At 39.0% G+C, this 18011-nt stretch overlaps 1 protein-coding gene across 3 annotated transcripts in view; it reads left to right on the plus strand.

Annotated features, from left to right (window-relative positions):
• The window catches only part of MAGI2 (membrane associated guanylate kinase, WW and PDZ domain containing 2), a 776112-nt gene that overhangs the window by 609830 nt on the left and 148271 nt on the right, over positions 1-18011 (plus strand). For all 3 annotated transcript variants that reach the window (XM_035549439.2, XM_050708167.1, XM_050708168.1), the window contains 2 exons: positions 5791-5912; positions 7369-7551. In XM_035549439.2, the coding sequence (XP_035405332.1) occupies positions 5791-5912; positions 7369-7551 (305 nt within the window). The remainder of the gene's footprint in view (positions 1-5790; positions 5913-7368; positions 7552-18011) is intronic.

The raw sequence follows: 18011 nt of genomic DNA on the forward strand, positions 1-18011 counted from the left end.
TTCAAGACTGTTACTGCCAAGTTTATTCATCCTACCACAGACAAGATTTGTGAAAAAGTATATCAAACTTACTGTAGGCTCAGAGGTTTTTAGAAGTGGAATGGATGTTCACAGGGTGGCATTAAAACTGCAGCAGTTCTAAGTTCATAAGGAGTTTTATAGTCAGTAAAATGTAGTTGTACTTTAATTTGCTGTTTGAGCTCAGTAAGTTTGAAACAAAAATTGCTTCCAATTTTTCATTCTAAAAAGTGGCAGTTACACCGTTTTTATTACCAGTATTCAACAGATGAGTTCATTTTTAGCTAGATAAAATCAGATAACAATAAACTCTCTTAATTATATCATAAAAGTGGGTAAACCATGGAAAGCTAGGTTATGAACTTTCACACATTCAACTCCAGTCCAACTTTATATGCAGGTTTTTAAAGCTGTCAGCAAAAGAAGGGCTTGTACTCTGCTCACTGAAAAATGTGTATCCCATGGGAAATTTGTAAGGAAGAACAATGCAGTTGAGACATTGTTTCACCTTACAAGGGCCAGACATGTTCAACTCCAGTATCCTGTGACCAAAGAAGCAGCTAAAATCAAGCAAACAAACAAAACCTCGAAGGCTATCAAAGTTTAAAATGACTTATCACACCATATTTGCAAATTCTGTTATAAAATAAGGTCCCTGGTATAACTTCCTCTCATAAATCAAGCATGAATGTAAGTTCAAGACATTATTAAAATTTTCATTTGCCTTGTTATGCGAATCCAAGCTTGATTTGTAAGGTGTAGACATTTGACACAAATGAGAAGTGTTTGCTATACGTGGGTTAACTTTCATGCAATTTTCTCTTAATTTATAAACTAAGAACTAGCAGCACTTAGTTGTGCAAGGCTACAGAGAGAATGTGGTTATTAGAGTGCATTGAGTCTTTCAGCATTCTAATTGCCAAAAAATTATTTCCCCCTTTAAGGATGATTAACTACAACGCAAAGTTCAATTTCCTGACATGGCCTCCTTAATAGAACAGCTAAATTGTCCATACAGGTATTTATTCTGGAAAAATATACCTCCTTCACTTATGATTTCTGGCAACACCTGTTACTGCTCAAATAGAAAAACTTCTTTCAGGAGTTTTTCTTTTTGTTGTTATAAAATATTCATAACTGAAAAAAATATGAATGTAAAGAGGACTGAGTAACAAATTATGCATCAGAATGTCTGTCTTTTAGGCATTCTGATCCTCAGAATTACTTTGGTGGGTTTTAGGCCACAAACTACTAATAAACAACTGTACATTAAAATAGCTGAAAAAATGAATAGGTTAGAATCCTCCTCCTGGTGCATATGCTTAGATGTGCTACCATTGTGGCAGGGCTGAGAATATCATGGCCATCAACTAAAATCTGCATACTTAAATATACATTAAAACATGTAAATTTCTACAGAAAGTATATCAATTGTTTTAAGCACATCTAATCGCTCTCTATAGGTACCTTAAAGCAGGCTGTAGAGAGGTGGGGGTTGGTCTATTCTCCCACATGCCTGGTGACAGGACGAGGGGGAATGGGCTAAAGTTGCGCCAGGGGCGGTTTAGGTTGGATATTAGGAAGAACTTCTTTACTGAAAGGGTTGTTAGGCATTGGAATGGACTTCCCAGGGAAGTGGTTGAGTCACCATCCCTGGAGGCCTTTAAAAGACGTTTAGATGTAGTCCTTAGTGATATGGTTTAGTGGAGGTCTTGTTAGTGTTAGGACAGAGGTTGGACTAGATGATCTTGGAGGTCTCTTCCAACCTAGACGATTCTGTGATTCTGTGATTCTGTAATGTGAAACACCATCATAAAAAAACTTAGCCTGGCCACATTCAGTGATGAGCTGGCAGAATGGTTCCTATGTCTTACGTGATATTTTGTGGTGACCATACCTCCTTGTGACACAAATGTCACTATTTCAACCTTGCAGCTAAATGCAGCCCCAAACCAAATCCTACCACCAAGGAGTTGTCCCCAGCTAGCATACTCTGGGCTAACAAGGGTCAGTAGCATTGACTGCCCCTTCTTCTCTGCAGAGAGATATTCAAGTATTTGGGGGCCAGAAAGCAAACAAAAGGCAGCATGATTCTTCTATATGGTCACTACAGCACTAAAAGAAGTGAGTTTTATTTTTATTTTTGGATTAGTCTTTTATTTTTAATATTTATTTTATAAAATAAAGGAAGAAAAGTCGAATCAGGAACACAAAAAAAGAAAAGAAAATGGTAATGGTAGAAAAAACAACATTTAGATAGCAACATCTTTCTCAGTTTTCTCCAGATCTGTCTTATTAAAAAAAAAAAAATTCTGCAATTTCTTGAGAAGTCTTATCTCACTGGTATGTATTAGGTGTACTCCAGGAGTGCCTACCTCTGGGGTCACATGCAGCCCTCTGTTTTCATTATGGACTTCAGTTAGGAGAAGAGGGGAGATGGAATGTTTAGGTAAGAAGAGCACTAGACAGCATCAGAAGAGAAACTTTAGGTATTTAGAAAATTTTCAAGTGAAGAAAGAAATGCTCACTGAATTACATACTGTGGGTAATGAGCTATACATCTTTTGGATCACATCTAAAATCTATTTTAAACACCAAAGCACTTATTTGTAACCATCTCTAAAACTGACATTTAGATTGTCTTATTAAGGCCTAGGTTAGTAATACCTATTTTGTATGCAGTTGAAGGAGCTAGATGAAAGGCTAGAATGTCCTTTCAAGGGAACTACTTAGCTTAATAACTTCGTTCTCAGCTAAACTCATCAGTAGCAATTTTTCTGATTTAGTCGTGGAGCTGTAGAGCGCTTAAAATTGCTTGATAGAGAGGTGCTTCTTGTCTCATCGGTCTAGGAGCATAAATCCAGTGTAACTGACTGACAAAAAGGACCAATTTTCTATATAATTTTCTTTTCTCTAACTCCTTTTGGACTTAATATTTAATGTAGTTGTATGAGTTTGTTGGAAATTTCACATTGTGCTTTAGAACTGGCACTACTATAAAACAGTCAAAATATAGGAATCAATTGGAGTTAAGAATTATTAAGATTGCATCAACACCCTGAGGTGCCTCATATCTCTGTTAGTCTTCCTGTCTGATATGTTAGGACAAAAAGGCCACTTTCAAGATAGCCATTAGTGAAGACATTTCTGTCTAAATAAACTATACTGCAACTTAAACTGCAACTAGAAACTGCTAAGAGGGAGCTGATAAGAAATTCTAGCTGTCATGTCAGTACCACAGGATGTTCCATGAGCTATGGCCACATCCTATACTGGCTAAAATACCTCTTTTTTTAATCAAAGAACCACATGTAATTTGTAATATAGGGCATTGAGATGTGCCCTGCAGTTACAGTAAGGCACTAAGAATATTCCAAAGTCCTAAATGCAGATGTATAGTGTGATCTGAAATAGCCATTATGTCTGCATTATATTGGACAAAAGCTATGGGAGAACCATGCTCTTCTGGAAGGGCAGCTGAGAACTGGGGTAAAACACTTTAAAGCCTCTAAAATAGTGCTTGATCCCTTTGTTTTGGAAACTAACTCAACATACTATGTAGCAAACCTGTTTTCAACGTTATCAAATGCCATCATAAAACAAGCTAGACATTTTACCCCATATCTTCTATTGGAAGCTGTTTCATAATTTCACACTTCTGCTTGTAAGAAGACTACAGATTTCAAGACTGAAATCCTGACACCTTTAATATATTCTACTATTTACTTGCAAATATTTTCATAGAATGAAATCATATATCAGCATTCATTCCACTTGAATAAAAAATCAAAATTCCTTTGGTGCTTTATCGTAGGATACTCTCTTTCACTGGTCTTCATGTAAAACCTTTGCTGTGGATTCATTTTATTTGATTGGGTGATCAGAACTTTATCTAGTATTTCACATGATGTTTCGCATGTTCCTCTTTTAATGGCAAAGAAAAATAAATAGTACTTCCTTTATAGTACAGGAATACATCACATGATAGGTAGTAGCACGAATACTACCTTTTTCAGGCCTGTATCAGTAGTTCATAACTACCCTATGATCATTTAATGCATGTAAGTCGTGTCTTCCTCCATTTCTAACTGATGAAGTTTCTCTCCCTTCCAACATACATTTCTAGGTTTGCAATAGACAAAAGTGATGAAGACCCTGACAATTACAGCATGGTTTAAAGACTAGGAAAGCAAAGCCTGCGATCTTAAACAGCCAGTCTGAAGAATGAAAGAAACAAAAGGAATCTTCTCTTTCTGCAGCATATAATAAAATTTATAAAGCTATTAATCAAAATTTTAGAGTTCAAGAGAGTGAGTTAGCAACCACTTGAATGAGACATAGCCACATTAACAAAATAGCAACTCCAGATTTTATCACATATTTTCCCTGTCATTAAATCAAATATACTTTTACATGACTGAAAATCTTTTCAATGCAGGAATCCTTGTTTTCCAAGTGTATTACATTCTCATAGGACTTACTGCTTTCCCTCAACTCCTTCTTAGCGACAATTCTACTTATTTTGTTTGAAGCAGTGTTAGGATCTGAATCCTGAGGGACCTGAAAAGTGCTTAATGTTTGGGCATAAAAGGTTGTTTCAATATAAATAGAAGGAATTCAACCCCTTTTAGCATCTCAGTTTCAAAAGTTCCTAGGTCACCTCTCCAAGTGCTTAAAGCCCAGGATCAGGATTGAATTTTCAGAAAAACTCAGTATAGAGTAACTCAGTAAGAACAAGTAAGGAGAGACATGTTTGAGAACTTACCTTTTTTACGTATGTATTTATTTCCCTGGGACAACATTTGCAGCATAAAACCCTTTTTCTCAACTGTGATACTGTCGTGATCCTGTCTTGTGGGGTTGTTCAGTGCCACCTACTAAATCGTTTTGCCTTCTTCAAAAAAAGTGTGGAAAATGTCAAGGGATTGTAGGATTACTTGTTGATTGGTAAAATGTATGCTTTAAATTAAAGAATCGAAATCTAAGGTATGATTACGGTAAGTAGTTAAGATAGTATTTCTAAACAAAATGCAGAAAATTAGTGGTGTAATGACAGAGATGTGCTAATTGACCAGCTATAGGAAATGTAATATATCAAGAAAAAAAAAGTCTACAGCATTAACTTCTCTTGTAGTTCATTATTTATATGTATATTTCTAATCTACCATCTGACTTAGTTTCTACAACATCCCATTTTTTCTGTACAGGTTAGCAGATATATAACATAGAATTAAAAATAATTCATTTTCAGTCACTTTCCTGTGCTACATACATTTCCTTTTTAAGCAGTGATCATTAAACACTCATTAAAAGCCGGTGTCAGGCTTTACATTTTCTGTAAGTGATTAAGTAATTTTATTTGCAGCTAATCAATAATACTGAAAAAAAAAATTGGTTCAGTCCCTTTGAATCATGCACAGAACAATGTTTGTACTAAAGACATGAAAAACTGTTGTTGTAGCATGCTTCAGCAATACTGCAATTTAATATGCAGTCCCATAGATCAAAACCATTTACCTGTAGCAGAGTTCAACATATTGAAATGATAGGACAATTTCCAGTGCTGTTCATTATGTGATGCGCATAGATGGTGCATTTCTCATCCCCGCCAAAATTATATGGAGTATAAGGGACATGCTCAGGCCCATTGGGGTTTCATGACTGTTTCGCTATCTAACTACATGCACCTAAGTCACATACAACATCCTACTGTGAAAATAATCATTTTCCCCAACTGAACCCAATTTTTAATCAAAACCAAATTTTTTCCAGCCACATAAATAGAAGAACACAATTTGAAAACCCTGTCCTAGAAGCAAAAAGGAAGCTACAGCAGCATAACATGCCCAACGCAGAACTTGGAACAAAGCCTATGCAGGCCCAAGGTTTCCGAGGTACAGTACCATGTCAGCCTATCTTAGTTAAGATGAAAGATCCTGCTCTCCTGCTTACATGACAATGATTTTGTCCTAGTCTGATGGACATAATAGTGTTGCCAGTCCTCACAATGTTATCACCTACCTCCTAGCTTTTTTCTCCTCTAAAAGTTCCAACTCCTGGAGTTGTGGGACTCAGGAGCCACCTAAAAACTCTAACCTCCAGAGTTGCAGATAAAAGTGACAAGTTGACCCTAGTGTTTCCTAAAGGCTAAGAAACAGAAAGCACAATAAAAGCCCCAAAGTAATTTTCTAAATAAACTCATAAATTCTATTCTTGGGAATGTGTGACTCTCTCTTGAGCACCCAAGGTTGGCAACACTGAAATAATTAATTGTACTTTCTTTAAATTACCGCTAATTGATGTTTGGTATGTTTCTAAGCTAGCTCATCTAGAAAGCATCAATTAAGTTAAAAGCCTCAGGCACTGTGTTATAGGAGTTTACAAGAATACAGCCTCTTGGTAATGTGAAAATTAATGTGCTTACAATGAGCTGTGTAAGCAGCAGACAGTACCGGTAGAGACGAATGAACTTAAACATAAGGCTACAGCCAGAGAATGAGGTTTCTTCTCCTTTGTGACAGTAGACAGCTCCTCATCAACCCTGCCTAGGCCCAAACTTGCCCACGCGCACCCCGCTCTGCAGCGGTCCCGCAGTGTGGACGATCTGTCCCAGTGTCAGCGTGGCCCCACTGGGACATGCGGGCTGTACGGTATGTCCCACCATCCCCACCAGACCACTGCTGACCTAGCGAGATAAGTGGAAGCCACCACCTTTGCACCTTCCTCCTACCCTTCCTCACAAAGCAAAGCATGGGAACAAGGCACCAGGAGCCCCTGGCAACCCGCACTGTACACCGGGGCACTTGGCAAGGGGATGCGAAGGTGGTACCACCATCACAGCGGCCAGATGAGGCATGGAATCCCACATGCTTGGAGAGGAAAGATAGCTAATATTTAGCACCGGCTTTAAACACATGGCATGACATATACAGGGGATATTTCTCTTATTGCGGGTGGGAGGGAAATTGTGCAGAATGTATTACTTTGTAGACAAAGCTGAATTTATAGGTTAGGAAAGAGGTTTTAAGATTACCTCACATATCATTTTTACTGCTGTAATTATTTTAGCTACACAATATCCACTTCCAAATGTATTTCCAATATGAAAGAATATTTAAAACTCCTTACTTGTGGCAGATCTGCCATAGATAAAAACCCTTTTTAAGCTTTGTATTAAAATAAAAACTCACTAATATATATATTTTTTTTTTTCTGGAATGCCTGCACTCTTTATTTCCTCTGTTTTCATACACTGTCACCTACTGCCAGCTGATATTGTTATCTGCTGTCCCTGCTGTGTTGGGACTAGATCAGAATTTTTGTCTTTCTTGTTTGTGTTGACTGATATAGAAAAACCACTCTTCACCCGTGATGCATCACAGCTGAAGGGAACTTTCCTCAGCACAACTCTTAAGAAAAGCAACATGGGTTTTGGATTTACCATCATTGGTGGGGATGAGCCAGATGAGTTTCTTCAGGTGAAGAGTGTAATTCCTGATGGGCCTGCAGCACAAGATGGGAAAATGGAAACAGGTAATTAAAATGGTTCCTCTGTTCTTTCATATAAGTAGAATGAGTCATAGATTTCTGAACTCACTCTCTCTATAAATGTATACATTTTTCCATATCAATTTCTACTTAAATGCCTTATCTTTCTAATAAAAAAAGATAAACCTCTTAGATAGGAATTCCTCATTCCTGTCTAATATTGCCAAGTAGCTGATTTTTCCAATTTTTCAGTATTTTAAGGGAAAAAAAGATATCTCGGTTTTCCTACATGAAAATAGACTGAGAAGAGGTCTCATTCTACTACATAGAAATTATCTGTGATGTTAGTTGATAGGCTGTTTATTCAAGGGGAAATTGTGAATGGAGAGAAAAAGAGATAGGCAGAGAGAGCACAGACTACTAGGGGAAAATTTCTGCGTTTAGAAAAGATAGTTTAGCAAAGCAAGTCAAGTCTGATCAAACTTTGTTTTCATTAGAACATCAAAACAAGGGTTTTCAGTGTGACATATGGAGACGTAGGCATCTGTGGACTACTAATAAGGAATCTGTGAAAACGAACAGAATAAATGAAACTACTTCAGAAGAGATCTAAAGATACTGGGTCACTGCTGAAAGTTTAGAAAATGTTGAAGGATGGAGATCCCACAGCGTATGTGATCTCTTGTCCTGATACTTAACCACTTCTATGGTGAAGATTTTTAATCTTCATATCTGACTTGGATTTCCACTGGTGCAAACGATTACAGGTGACTGCCATCCTGTGTCCATACAGCCCCGTCCCTGTGCACCACCTCTCTCCTTGTTCCCCAGATTGCTCATTGGTCCCAGGGCATATACATAATTTTCCTTCTATTTCTCACCAAGACAATACAGAAGAAATACTGGTTTGGTATTTATGTTACCTCTGCAGAAAACGCAGTTCATGGTAGCCAGAGTCACTGTGAAGATGCAGAGAATTTCCTAGTCTAAGGCAGATCACTGTGGATGGAGCAAAGCAGCAGAGAAGGATCCTTTTCCCATGTTACAGTACAGGGAGCAAATATGTAAACACAAAAAAACATAAATGATATTGGTGGAATAGTCTCTAGTGATTCTTCTGGAAATTTCCTTTTATTCTTTCTTCTGTTGCTGCAGAGGAATGATCCTGATTGTCGTATGTTGGAATAAACCCTTAACGTTAGCTCATTCTGTAGGAATCTCCAGGACTTTGCAAGTAGGAAGTGTGAAGCTTGTGAAAAGTATTATTTTTAAAACTCTATAATTTCTCCAAAGTCTTATATTACAGTTGGCATGATGTTTCTAATGCCAAAGAGATTAATAAATAATTTATATTTTAAAAAGTCAAAAAGAATTAGAACATAGATTTATTTATTTTTTTAGAAAAAAAATGAAATGAAATGAAATGAAATAAAATAAATAAATAAAATAAAAGGCTATCAGCTATTTAATTCTCAATGTTTCTTGCTATTTTAAGTTTAAAATACAACTTGGTTGCCTAGGGCAAAATTAAGGTATCTGACAAATGAATAAACGATATAACAGACTTCCTGAAGTTCAGGAGATTTTAGTAACATGAACTTCGTATTTCCTAATATTTTCATATTACCTAATATGATGCATGAGAGATTTTCCCCGTTTTTCATGGTTTAGCATTCTCAGATCCAGCACTCAAATACAACTATTTGTAAAACCATCTGAAGTGTGGGCTAGTTATGGGGGAACTTGTTCATATGGATTTCTTTACTCTGGAAAAGAGAGTGCCCTTACAACTTATTTAAATTTTGATGTTGAAATTCATCATAGGTGTCACTGATGTTGATTACTGCAACTACAGATTGTGATGGGGACATATAGAAAAAAAAAGAAGTCCTTTAAAATGCATAGATATAAAACTGATTTTTTTTTTCCTGAGGCAATTAATTCAACTAAATTAAGAATCCATGACAGAAATATACATTCAAATATATAACTCTGTAATTGAGCCTGATATCTTAGAATAAATTCTGGACTCAAATGTGTTCATTTTTGTGAAGATTGACAGAATTCTGATGTAAAGTAATTGGAGAATCTTGGGCTAATGATTGTGGCATCTAACGTGGTTTCTATGAATATTTGAAGTGATTTCTAAAAATGATAATAGTAAATGGAGAAAAGATATTTGAGGTGAGAATATTTATAAAAGTGCTGTTCAGCAAAGTGATTGCATTTCCTGATACCCAATCTTTTTCACACTTTCTAAAGTATGGTTTCTAATCAGCTGAAGATATCAAAGTGCAGGTGTTTTGTTGATAAAGGTCTTAAAATCATACTTGTCACAACTATTTGAGCTTACATATGTACCTTTTGTTTGTTAGGTAGGCATCATTAGATGATGAACAGAGCTTTTAAAATAGTTTTCATTTATTCTTTTGAGATGAACTGCATGTTGTTGTGCAATTTATGTTCACTCCAGCTATGATCACAGTCACAGGAGGCTTTAATAAGCAATCAAAATATCATATTATATCAGTAGGGTATCATAGTGGAAAGCTTGAGCACAATGACACTATGATCTGTGAAGCAACATGGGTGTAAGATGGTGTTCCCATCTGTGATATAACTGAAGTTTTTCCCCTGTGAGATTGATGTGTTGGTTTTTTGTTTTTTTTTTGACCAACTGCTAAACAAAATGCTAGGGTTTGAGATATGCATTGGACATGGGGAAAAAAAAAGGGAAGGGTGAATCTATGTAAGACTCATTGTCACCCTTTTAAGCAGATCACAACACAGTGGTTTTACGAGCAGGCAGGTTTCAAAACAAAACACTTTTGGATTTCATTTCTTTGAACATGGAAGTTGCTGCCTGACAGAGACTTGGTATCACTGTGCTGCTATGTTGGTGGGTTTTTATCAGAAATGTCAGGAAACTTGCTATCTGCTAAGAAATGCTGAGGAAGTGAGGAATCAGAGTTCTGACTCTTTTTTTTTTTTTTTTTTTTTTTTTTTTACATTTAGCAAACATGAATAAAGATATTGCTATCCTTGCTTTCTGCCCACACCTTTGTTAAAGGTTATTGTTCCACCAGTAATGGAAGTAACAGCAATGTCAATGTGCTGGTTCCTCAGCCACTGCTATTCACAGTCTTTGTCCTAAAGCACTCTCAGCAGATATTTATGTTAATGCCACTCTGTGGTTGGCAGTACCAGAGAAACTGGTATATATTTTATTCCTGACATGCTTATCTTGAGACTGTTAACTTCCCTGAAAGCATGAATGGTATCACTTTCACCCCATGTCTGCTGTATCCAAGATAGGCTCTCACACTGTGCTCGTTAAAAGATAAAAATGGGGATAATGGGAAATTAGGAAGTCTTCAGTTTGGCTTGAATATTTTCATCCAGTTTGATTAGTCCTAGCAGGTGCTGAAAGACTGTGTTGTCCTATAAAGGGGCTTTCAGCATGTGTGACCATGCTGCCTCCATATCATCAAAAAGATAGCATTACATCTTCATGATGCACAGTATAAATGTCTCCCAGATTTTTACTGTGACTTTCTTTGTTAGTATGACTAAGAGATTTTATATGTAGACTGAGTGTTTTACATTTCATAGAGTCCTAGAATCATAGAATGGTTTGGGTTGGAAGGAACCTTAAAGATCACTCAGTTGCAGCCACCCTGCCATGGGCAGGGACACCTCCCACCAGACCAGAATGCTCAAAGCCCCATCCAGGCTGGCCTTGAACACTTACAGGGATGGGGCATCCACAGCTTCTCTGGGCAACCTGATCCACTGCTTCACCGCCCTCAAAGTAATGAATTTCTTCCTAATGTCTATTTTAAATTTTTTTTTTTTTTTTTTTTAGTTTCAAGCAATTCCCCCTTGTCTTACCTTTGTACTCCCTGACAAAGAGTTACTTTGTTTTGTTTTGTTTCGTTCTTTTTCTTTTTCTTTGTTCACATCGAAATTGTACCAATTAATTTTACCAGCCTGCTGTGTCACTGGCAGTGCTCTCCTTCATTACCTTGCCTGGTAAAGTTGAATCACGTGCTGAAGGTCTGGTGCTTCTTTGTTGCATATGTGGGAACAGCTCTAAAGAAACACAAGTGCTGAAAGATTTCATGTAGCTCCTGTTTCCAGAGAAACCAATTTCCTGTTGTCTGGGCATGTTCAAAAAGGGTAGGTCAATTGTAAACTAAGCATAAACCTTACTGCGGCTTTGTGCTGAGTAAACAAATAAGAAAAAAACAAGTTATGATGGAAAAGCTAATTGTGATAACAAAGTCTTAAAGCAAATTCTTTTAACAATGAGATTGGTGAATGGGTGAGATGGTTTCTCCAGGGATAAAGGCAGAAGCTTATGGGAACGTTCTCACTTTTCTGAGTTTTTCAGTTTCTCTGATTAATTTTCTCTTTTTTTTTTTTTCCTTCTCTTCTCCTCTACACAGCTATTTGAATCTTTTTGCTTGGTTAGTTGTTTTTTGCTTGGTTAGTTGTTTTTTTCCCTCTGTCTCTCTCTCTTTTGTTAGTAGTGGAGTTTTTGTTTGATTTTGAGATATGCCTTGGGAACTTGAATGTTCATACATTGCTCATTTTTCCTTTCAACTTGGGAAGCAAAACATCTGAAAAGACTTTACTAGTATGTGTATTTTCCTTGGGACTTATATTTATATTTATCAGCTTTATCTTGCTTTTATCTACTTATGAACAAATAATAATCAACTAAAATCATCTCACAAGGTAGATGCCCTTGGAAAGGAAAGATGGTAAAAGACTGCTGAGACTCCTCAGAAGAGAGACAGGCAGCAAAAGTTAAGCCAAATCTGTTAGCATTATTTTAGTTTTTTATTGTAGGCCTGTTGTGCATTCTGCACAGCATATGGACTGTAAGTCATGTAACTCACGTCCGTCCTCTTTTGGCCGTGTTTTTCCACTTGCACATTCCCATAAGTATCCTGTTGGTTATCCTTTGTGATTCTCTTTCTTTTTCTTGATGGTTCGTCTTGTATCCTCGTTCACTTCTTCAGATTTTGTTGTTTCTAGACATTGCACATTTTCATCTGGAAAACTGGTTCCTTCATGTTCTGGACGTATTTGAGAACCTCATTTAAGATTCCTATGAATTTCACTGATGGCTTTAACTATGGAAGCTGCACAATTGATTTTGGTTTTTGGCTGGCACAATGGCTCTCTCATCTGCGGCTCCTGATGCTTAGGGAGCATCTGGACCACGCAGCCTTCACTTGTTTGAGCCTTCTGAACTGGCAGACCAGCTCCTTGGTGACGTGGCCTTCTTACAGCATCTTGGTGATTTTTGATGATCGCTTTTATGGCCTTGATTTTGGAAGCAGCACAAGGCATTGTGCTTTTCGGTTGGTGCAATGCTTCCTTCATCTGGACCCCTTGAAATGGCTGGTCTGGATAGCCTTTTTCACACTTGTTTTCTCTTCTCAAGCAGACAGTTTCTGTGCATCTGGGAAACTGGTGAGAGAAAATACACACGTTCAGAGACCAAAAACAAGGAAAGCCTTCAGCAGTATAGACAGAGATGCTGGCTGGTTAGGCTTAGTGCTGAATCAGAGTCATTCTGTTGCCAGATTTGCACCCTGACTGATGGGAATTTCTCTGGCTTAGTTTACAGTAAGAGAAAGGTGCGTGCTTCCTGTGCCCTGAAGTTCTAGTGCAGAGACCTTTGTCATTTGAGCCAAGCCAGCATAATTTCTCTGTTTCCTGATAAGATGGTTGAGCTCCAACTTCTAGCTAGGATTTTCAGAGATGGTGAAAATATGCTTTGTGTCCTTTAGTATTTCTGTGCCTTCTCCCACCTTCCTTTTGGAAGACATCGAGGGGATGTGAGTTAGAAGCTACCGGTGGGAGACAGATAAGTTTTTAAGGGGGCAGAAAGGATATGAAGAGGCAGCAGATTGGAAGGGGGTGCTGTTCTGGCAGTAGGGTTCTCCAGAATGCTCTAGGGTAAATTTCTGTGGCACTGCAGGTTACGAATTGTGAATTCGTGTGCTGCTTAGCTGGTAGTTCAGCACACCATCGTGCTTGGCAGTACCTTGCACTTTCCATGTGCTGTGGTCTCCTTGCAAAACAAGGTTATTTGGCATAGTTGCACATGCTTTCCTCATGTTTCCAAAAGTACTAGAACCGCAAGTGGGCTATTGTGGGAATCATTTTCAACTGCAGAACCTTCCTGCGCTCACCTTCCTGCCACCCAGGGTCTCAAAGTGGCTTCTCAGCTCCTTCACGGTGATGGAGAAGGGCTCAATCTGGCAAGCGCCACCCAGGGGCTCCTCCTTGACCACATCTGTCCTCCTGCCATCTGCTGGGTCTTTCTCCATGGTGCTGCCATGGCTGCTTTTCACTGGTGCTGGGGACCATCTGGCTGGTGGGCGTCGGAGCTCCAGGCTGGGTCTCAGAGCACTTGCAGACTCCCATCTCTCCTTGAGGAGAATTACAGAGCCCTTTTGCGGGGTCAAGTCGGACAGCTCCATCGTGCCCTGCCAATGCAGTAGGTACATGATGACATAGCTTGTACTTCAGACTGAGCTTCTGTCTGCATTGTTGGGTTGTTTGGACTTTTTCTTTGTTTGCTTGCTTTGTTTTGAGACAAATATTTAACCAGGATTTGAGTTGTCTGCAGTATTTTACTGGAGAGGACAGGAGAAGAGCTAGATTTCTGCAATCCAAGGGTACTCATGAAGGAAATTCTGTTGTGACATCTATAATTGTCAGCAGTGAATTTGAATTTAGGCCTAAAGCTGACTTTAAGCCACATCCCTACCTGCTCATGGTCACTTAAATCACTACAGCTCGCTTATAGCAATTCATTCTTAAATAAAATACTTGATGAAGACTGCATGTCTGAAACTGTCAGTAATTTGAATTGTTTCCTGCGCTTTACAAAAAAGTGGGAAGAAAACTGGGGGAATAAGAAAAAACAAAGAGATTTGGAGTTGGGCTTCAATGGCCTTTAGCATTTCACACTGCCTTTGCTGACTGCACTTTTTAACTTTTTTCTGGCCACTTGTAAAGTGATCTTGTTTAAATGAAGGGGAGAGCAGACAAAGTATGTACATTATGAGAGAAGGACCAACATGTTGCCCACGAGGGCTGTGACTCATTCAAGCCAATATGTTTTCCAAACCACTGCATCCCAGCCCCCAGGACCCAGAGGAAGGGACAGCACGAAGAGCATCCAAGTCCTTAGTTTATGGCCATGCTGGGAAGGGAGGCAGGGGGATGCCAAAGAGAGGACTGGAAACCACTTCAGTTCTTCCATCTGTATGGTGACTAATATTAACTGGCCACATTAATAGAGGAGCTTTTCTCCATTAAAGGCTCCCTGAATGTGCACGCGAGAGCTAGCTGCATGCTTCTGACACCATCACTTGAAGGGCTTGTAGTTTTTTCTGCAGGTAAGCAGAGTCTCAAGTATCTGCAGCATTTTTTTTTTTTTTTTTTTTTTTTGCCCCCTCCTGCCCATTTATCACATGAACAGTATCAGACTTCGAGCTAGACAACCTATGTCCAAAAAAATGCATGAACTTGTGTATTTGTAAGGAGCTAATCTTACCGCTGGGCTCTTCTCAGTTGAGTTTTCCTCTCGTGACACTGCTGCACTCATTACGTGCCTGTTTAAAGGAAGGCAAATTTAAACATTCTCTTATTCACTGGTCTCATTTGACTAAAGAACATGAAGCTTCATCCACAGTTCACAGCATACATCTGAGAAAATCCTCATCCTACCTCATCTGTCACAGTTGCACTTCCAAGAAGTGAAGACCGCAGGAACAGGCGCCACCTTTTGATCTGCTTGTCTGCATTATGGGCACACAGTCAGTCCACAGTTGCCAGGTTACCATCTCCATCTGTGGGCATGTGGAAACCAAGACAACCAGGTCAGCATCCTGGCTTTTCTTACCCAAAAAGATCGGCCAGAGACAGCCGGGGGCAGAATCTGTTGTTGGTGCATAACCTCTCCCAGAAAAAACTTGGTGTGCTTAGGGACAAGTTCTTTGGTGGACCGTTGTGGTAGATAATAAAAGCTCCCAAACAGAGAGAGCATTGTTTTTTCATTTTCATTCTCCACTACTTAGCCAACTTCAAGTTCTCTCTTAAAGCTAACTGTTGAAGTGTTTAACCAGCTCTGGCATGCCATGCTTGGTTTTCTTCCATTTACAAAAGTTGATGGTTTTGTGTGTGTTTGGTTGGTTTTGATACTTCAGAGAAGCATCAAAATGTTGGGTAATTTACCCTTGGGGGCATTCTCTCTTCCTGTAGTATGGCAGAGACTTCTGACTTTCAGGCTACAGCTCTTTGGCCAACAAAACTTTCGAAGGACTCTCTAATAGGCCAACCCATTCTTTCTGAATGGGGAATTAAGGGAGAAATCCAACGTGAACTTCTTTGGATCTTGAGAGAGAGAATCAGCAGGCAAAGTCATAAGTTTGTAGTTACAATGCTATAACTGGAAATCATAAAGCAATTCAGTGCTCAGAGTCAGGTTGAAAGGTGATCCAGAAGAATGTGCTGCCCGTCTGCATTAGGGTACCGTCTGTTTTGTATTTGCGTTCAGCTGACAGTTAATAAATGTCCTTGGGAATACACTGCAGGGGAAGAGGGCAGAAAGAGATTTCCATTTTATTTCAACCAAAGCCCTGTTGTTTGAATTTAAATAACTATTTCTGAGTTAGGTGTTGGAGTTCTGTAGATGCTCTGAGTTAGATGTATTACATTAATAATCGTTCCTCATTTAGCTGGTGGGTTTCAGAACGGATTTCTGAGCAAGTGAAATAGAGCCGTGAGAATGTTTAGGGGACTGGAGCATCTGTTTTATGAGCAAAGACTCAGGACTGTTTGGCCTAGAGAAGAGGAGATTGAGAGGGGATCTTATCAACCACTACAAATACCTGAGAGGACAATATAAAGAGGATGGGGCCAAACTCTTCTCAGTGATGGCCAGTGATAGAACAAGGGGTAATGGGTGTAAATTGAACCACGGGAGGTTTCTTCGCCATATGAGGAAGAACTTCTTTACCATTCACGTGACAGAGCACTAGGACAGGCTGCCCAGAGAGGCTGTGGAGTCTCCTTCTTTGGAGATATTCAAAACCCGTCTGGATGCTATCCTGTGTAACATGCTCTGGGTGACCCTGCTTGAGCAAGGGTGTTGGACTAGATGATCTCTGGAGATCCTTTCCAACCACAACCGTTCTATGTGATTCTGTAAAATGTCTGCATTTATTAGAGAGAACACTGTAACACATTTTCTTCTTTTCAAGACAGGAGGGTTGCAGATCCCTGGTTCCTGCCATTTTACTGTGAAATAGGTGGATATTTCATCCTGTATAATGATCCCATGAGCTTATGTTAAAAAAAGGGCAGTAGTGACCAAGGCCACATTTGAGTTGTACACTAAAATAGGACTGCTCAAGCTCAACCTTTTCCCACCACTTCAAATGTCTCATTTCATCATAATGCTTTAATGGGCCTGGTCTGTAGCAAAGGCCTTCTGGACTGTGTGTCAGGGCAAAGTATCTCTGAAATATAAGGACACAGAAAGGTAAAATTATTTGCTTGTGGATTTTTTCTGTCTTTGGAAGTAAAAACCACTTTGGCTTGTGGGTCAAAAGCACTGCCTAGAACAGTGACTTAAGAAAGACTTGACAAAGATAATTGACAGTGACTTGTGGATAGTAGAGGTACAGGTTTGTTTCCTTTCCCAGCAATAGGAAACCAATATGAGGCATTCCCTTTGCAGTGTTTCTGACATTATTTGGGCTTAGATGTGGAATCTGTCTGTAATTACAGGATAGCACTGACTTCAGTCCGTGAGCAGTCATTGCAGAATCAAAGGGTGGATGAGGTTGGAAGGGACCTCTGGAGGTCATCTGGTCCACACCCCCTGTTCAAGCAGGGCCACCCAGTGCATGTCCATGTCCAGGCAGCTTCAGGTTCTCTGGGCAATCTGTGCCAGTGCTCCAACCCATTCTCGGCTTGGAGAAATGCGTACATCTGACTGACCAGCCCAACCCAAACCAGGAGTGTTTTCAGTCTGATTCTAATCTCAGGTAACTGTAAATCTGCCACGGTCAAAAAAGTAACACATCATTTTTATTGGTGTTAGTAAGATCAAAAATCTGCCTTGAAGCCCTTATTCTTACACAGTTGCCTTGCAGGGAAAGACATTGTGTTCTTTAAACAGCCAAAATGTGGAACTGGGGAATTTTGCCAGTGGGAGAGGGGTAGGGGAAGTTATTATTATTTAGAATGCAGTACAACAGTAATGTACCAGGGGGATGTTTCTGCTGTTTTATATTAAGAGTATCTGAAAAAGCAAATATTTCTGATATAAAAAAGTAGCATTAGCAATAGGTTTCAAATGCAGGATGACTGTATCCCTGAAAAAACAAATATTCCACTGAGAAGGGCTACTCACTGAAGAAAAGATTTAAGTTACTTTACCTAAACAAGACCTTATAAATTGCTTTCAAGTC

This window comes from Cygnus atratus, chromosome 1 (assembly GCF_013377495.2).
Source record: "Cygnus atratus isolate AKBS03 ecotype Queensland, Australia chromosome 1, CAtr_DNAZoo_HiC_assembly, whole genome shotgun sequence".
Taxonomy (NCBI): domain Eukaryota; kingdom Metazoa; phylum Chordata; class Aves; order Anseriformes; family Anatidae; genus Cygnus; species Cygnus atratus.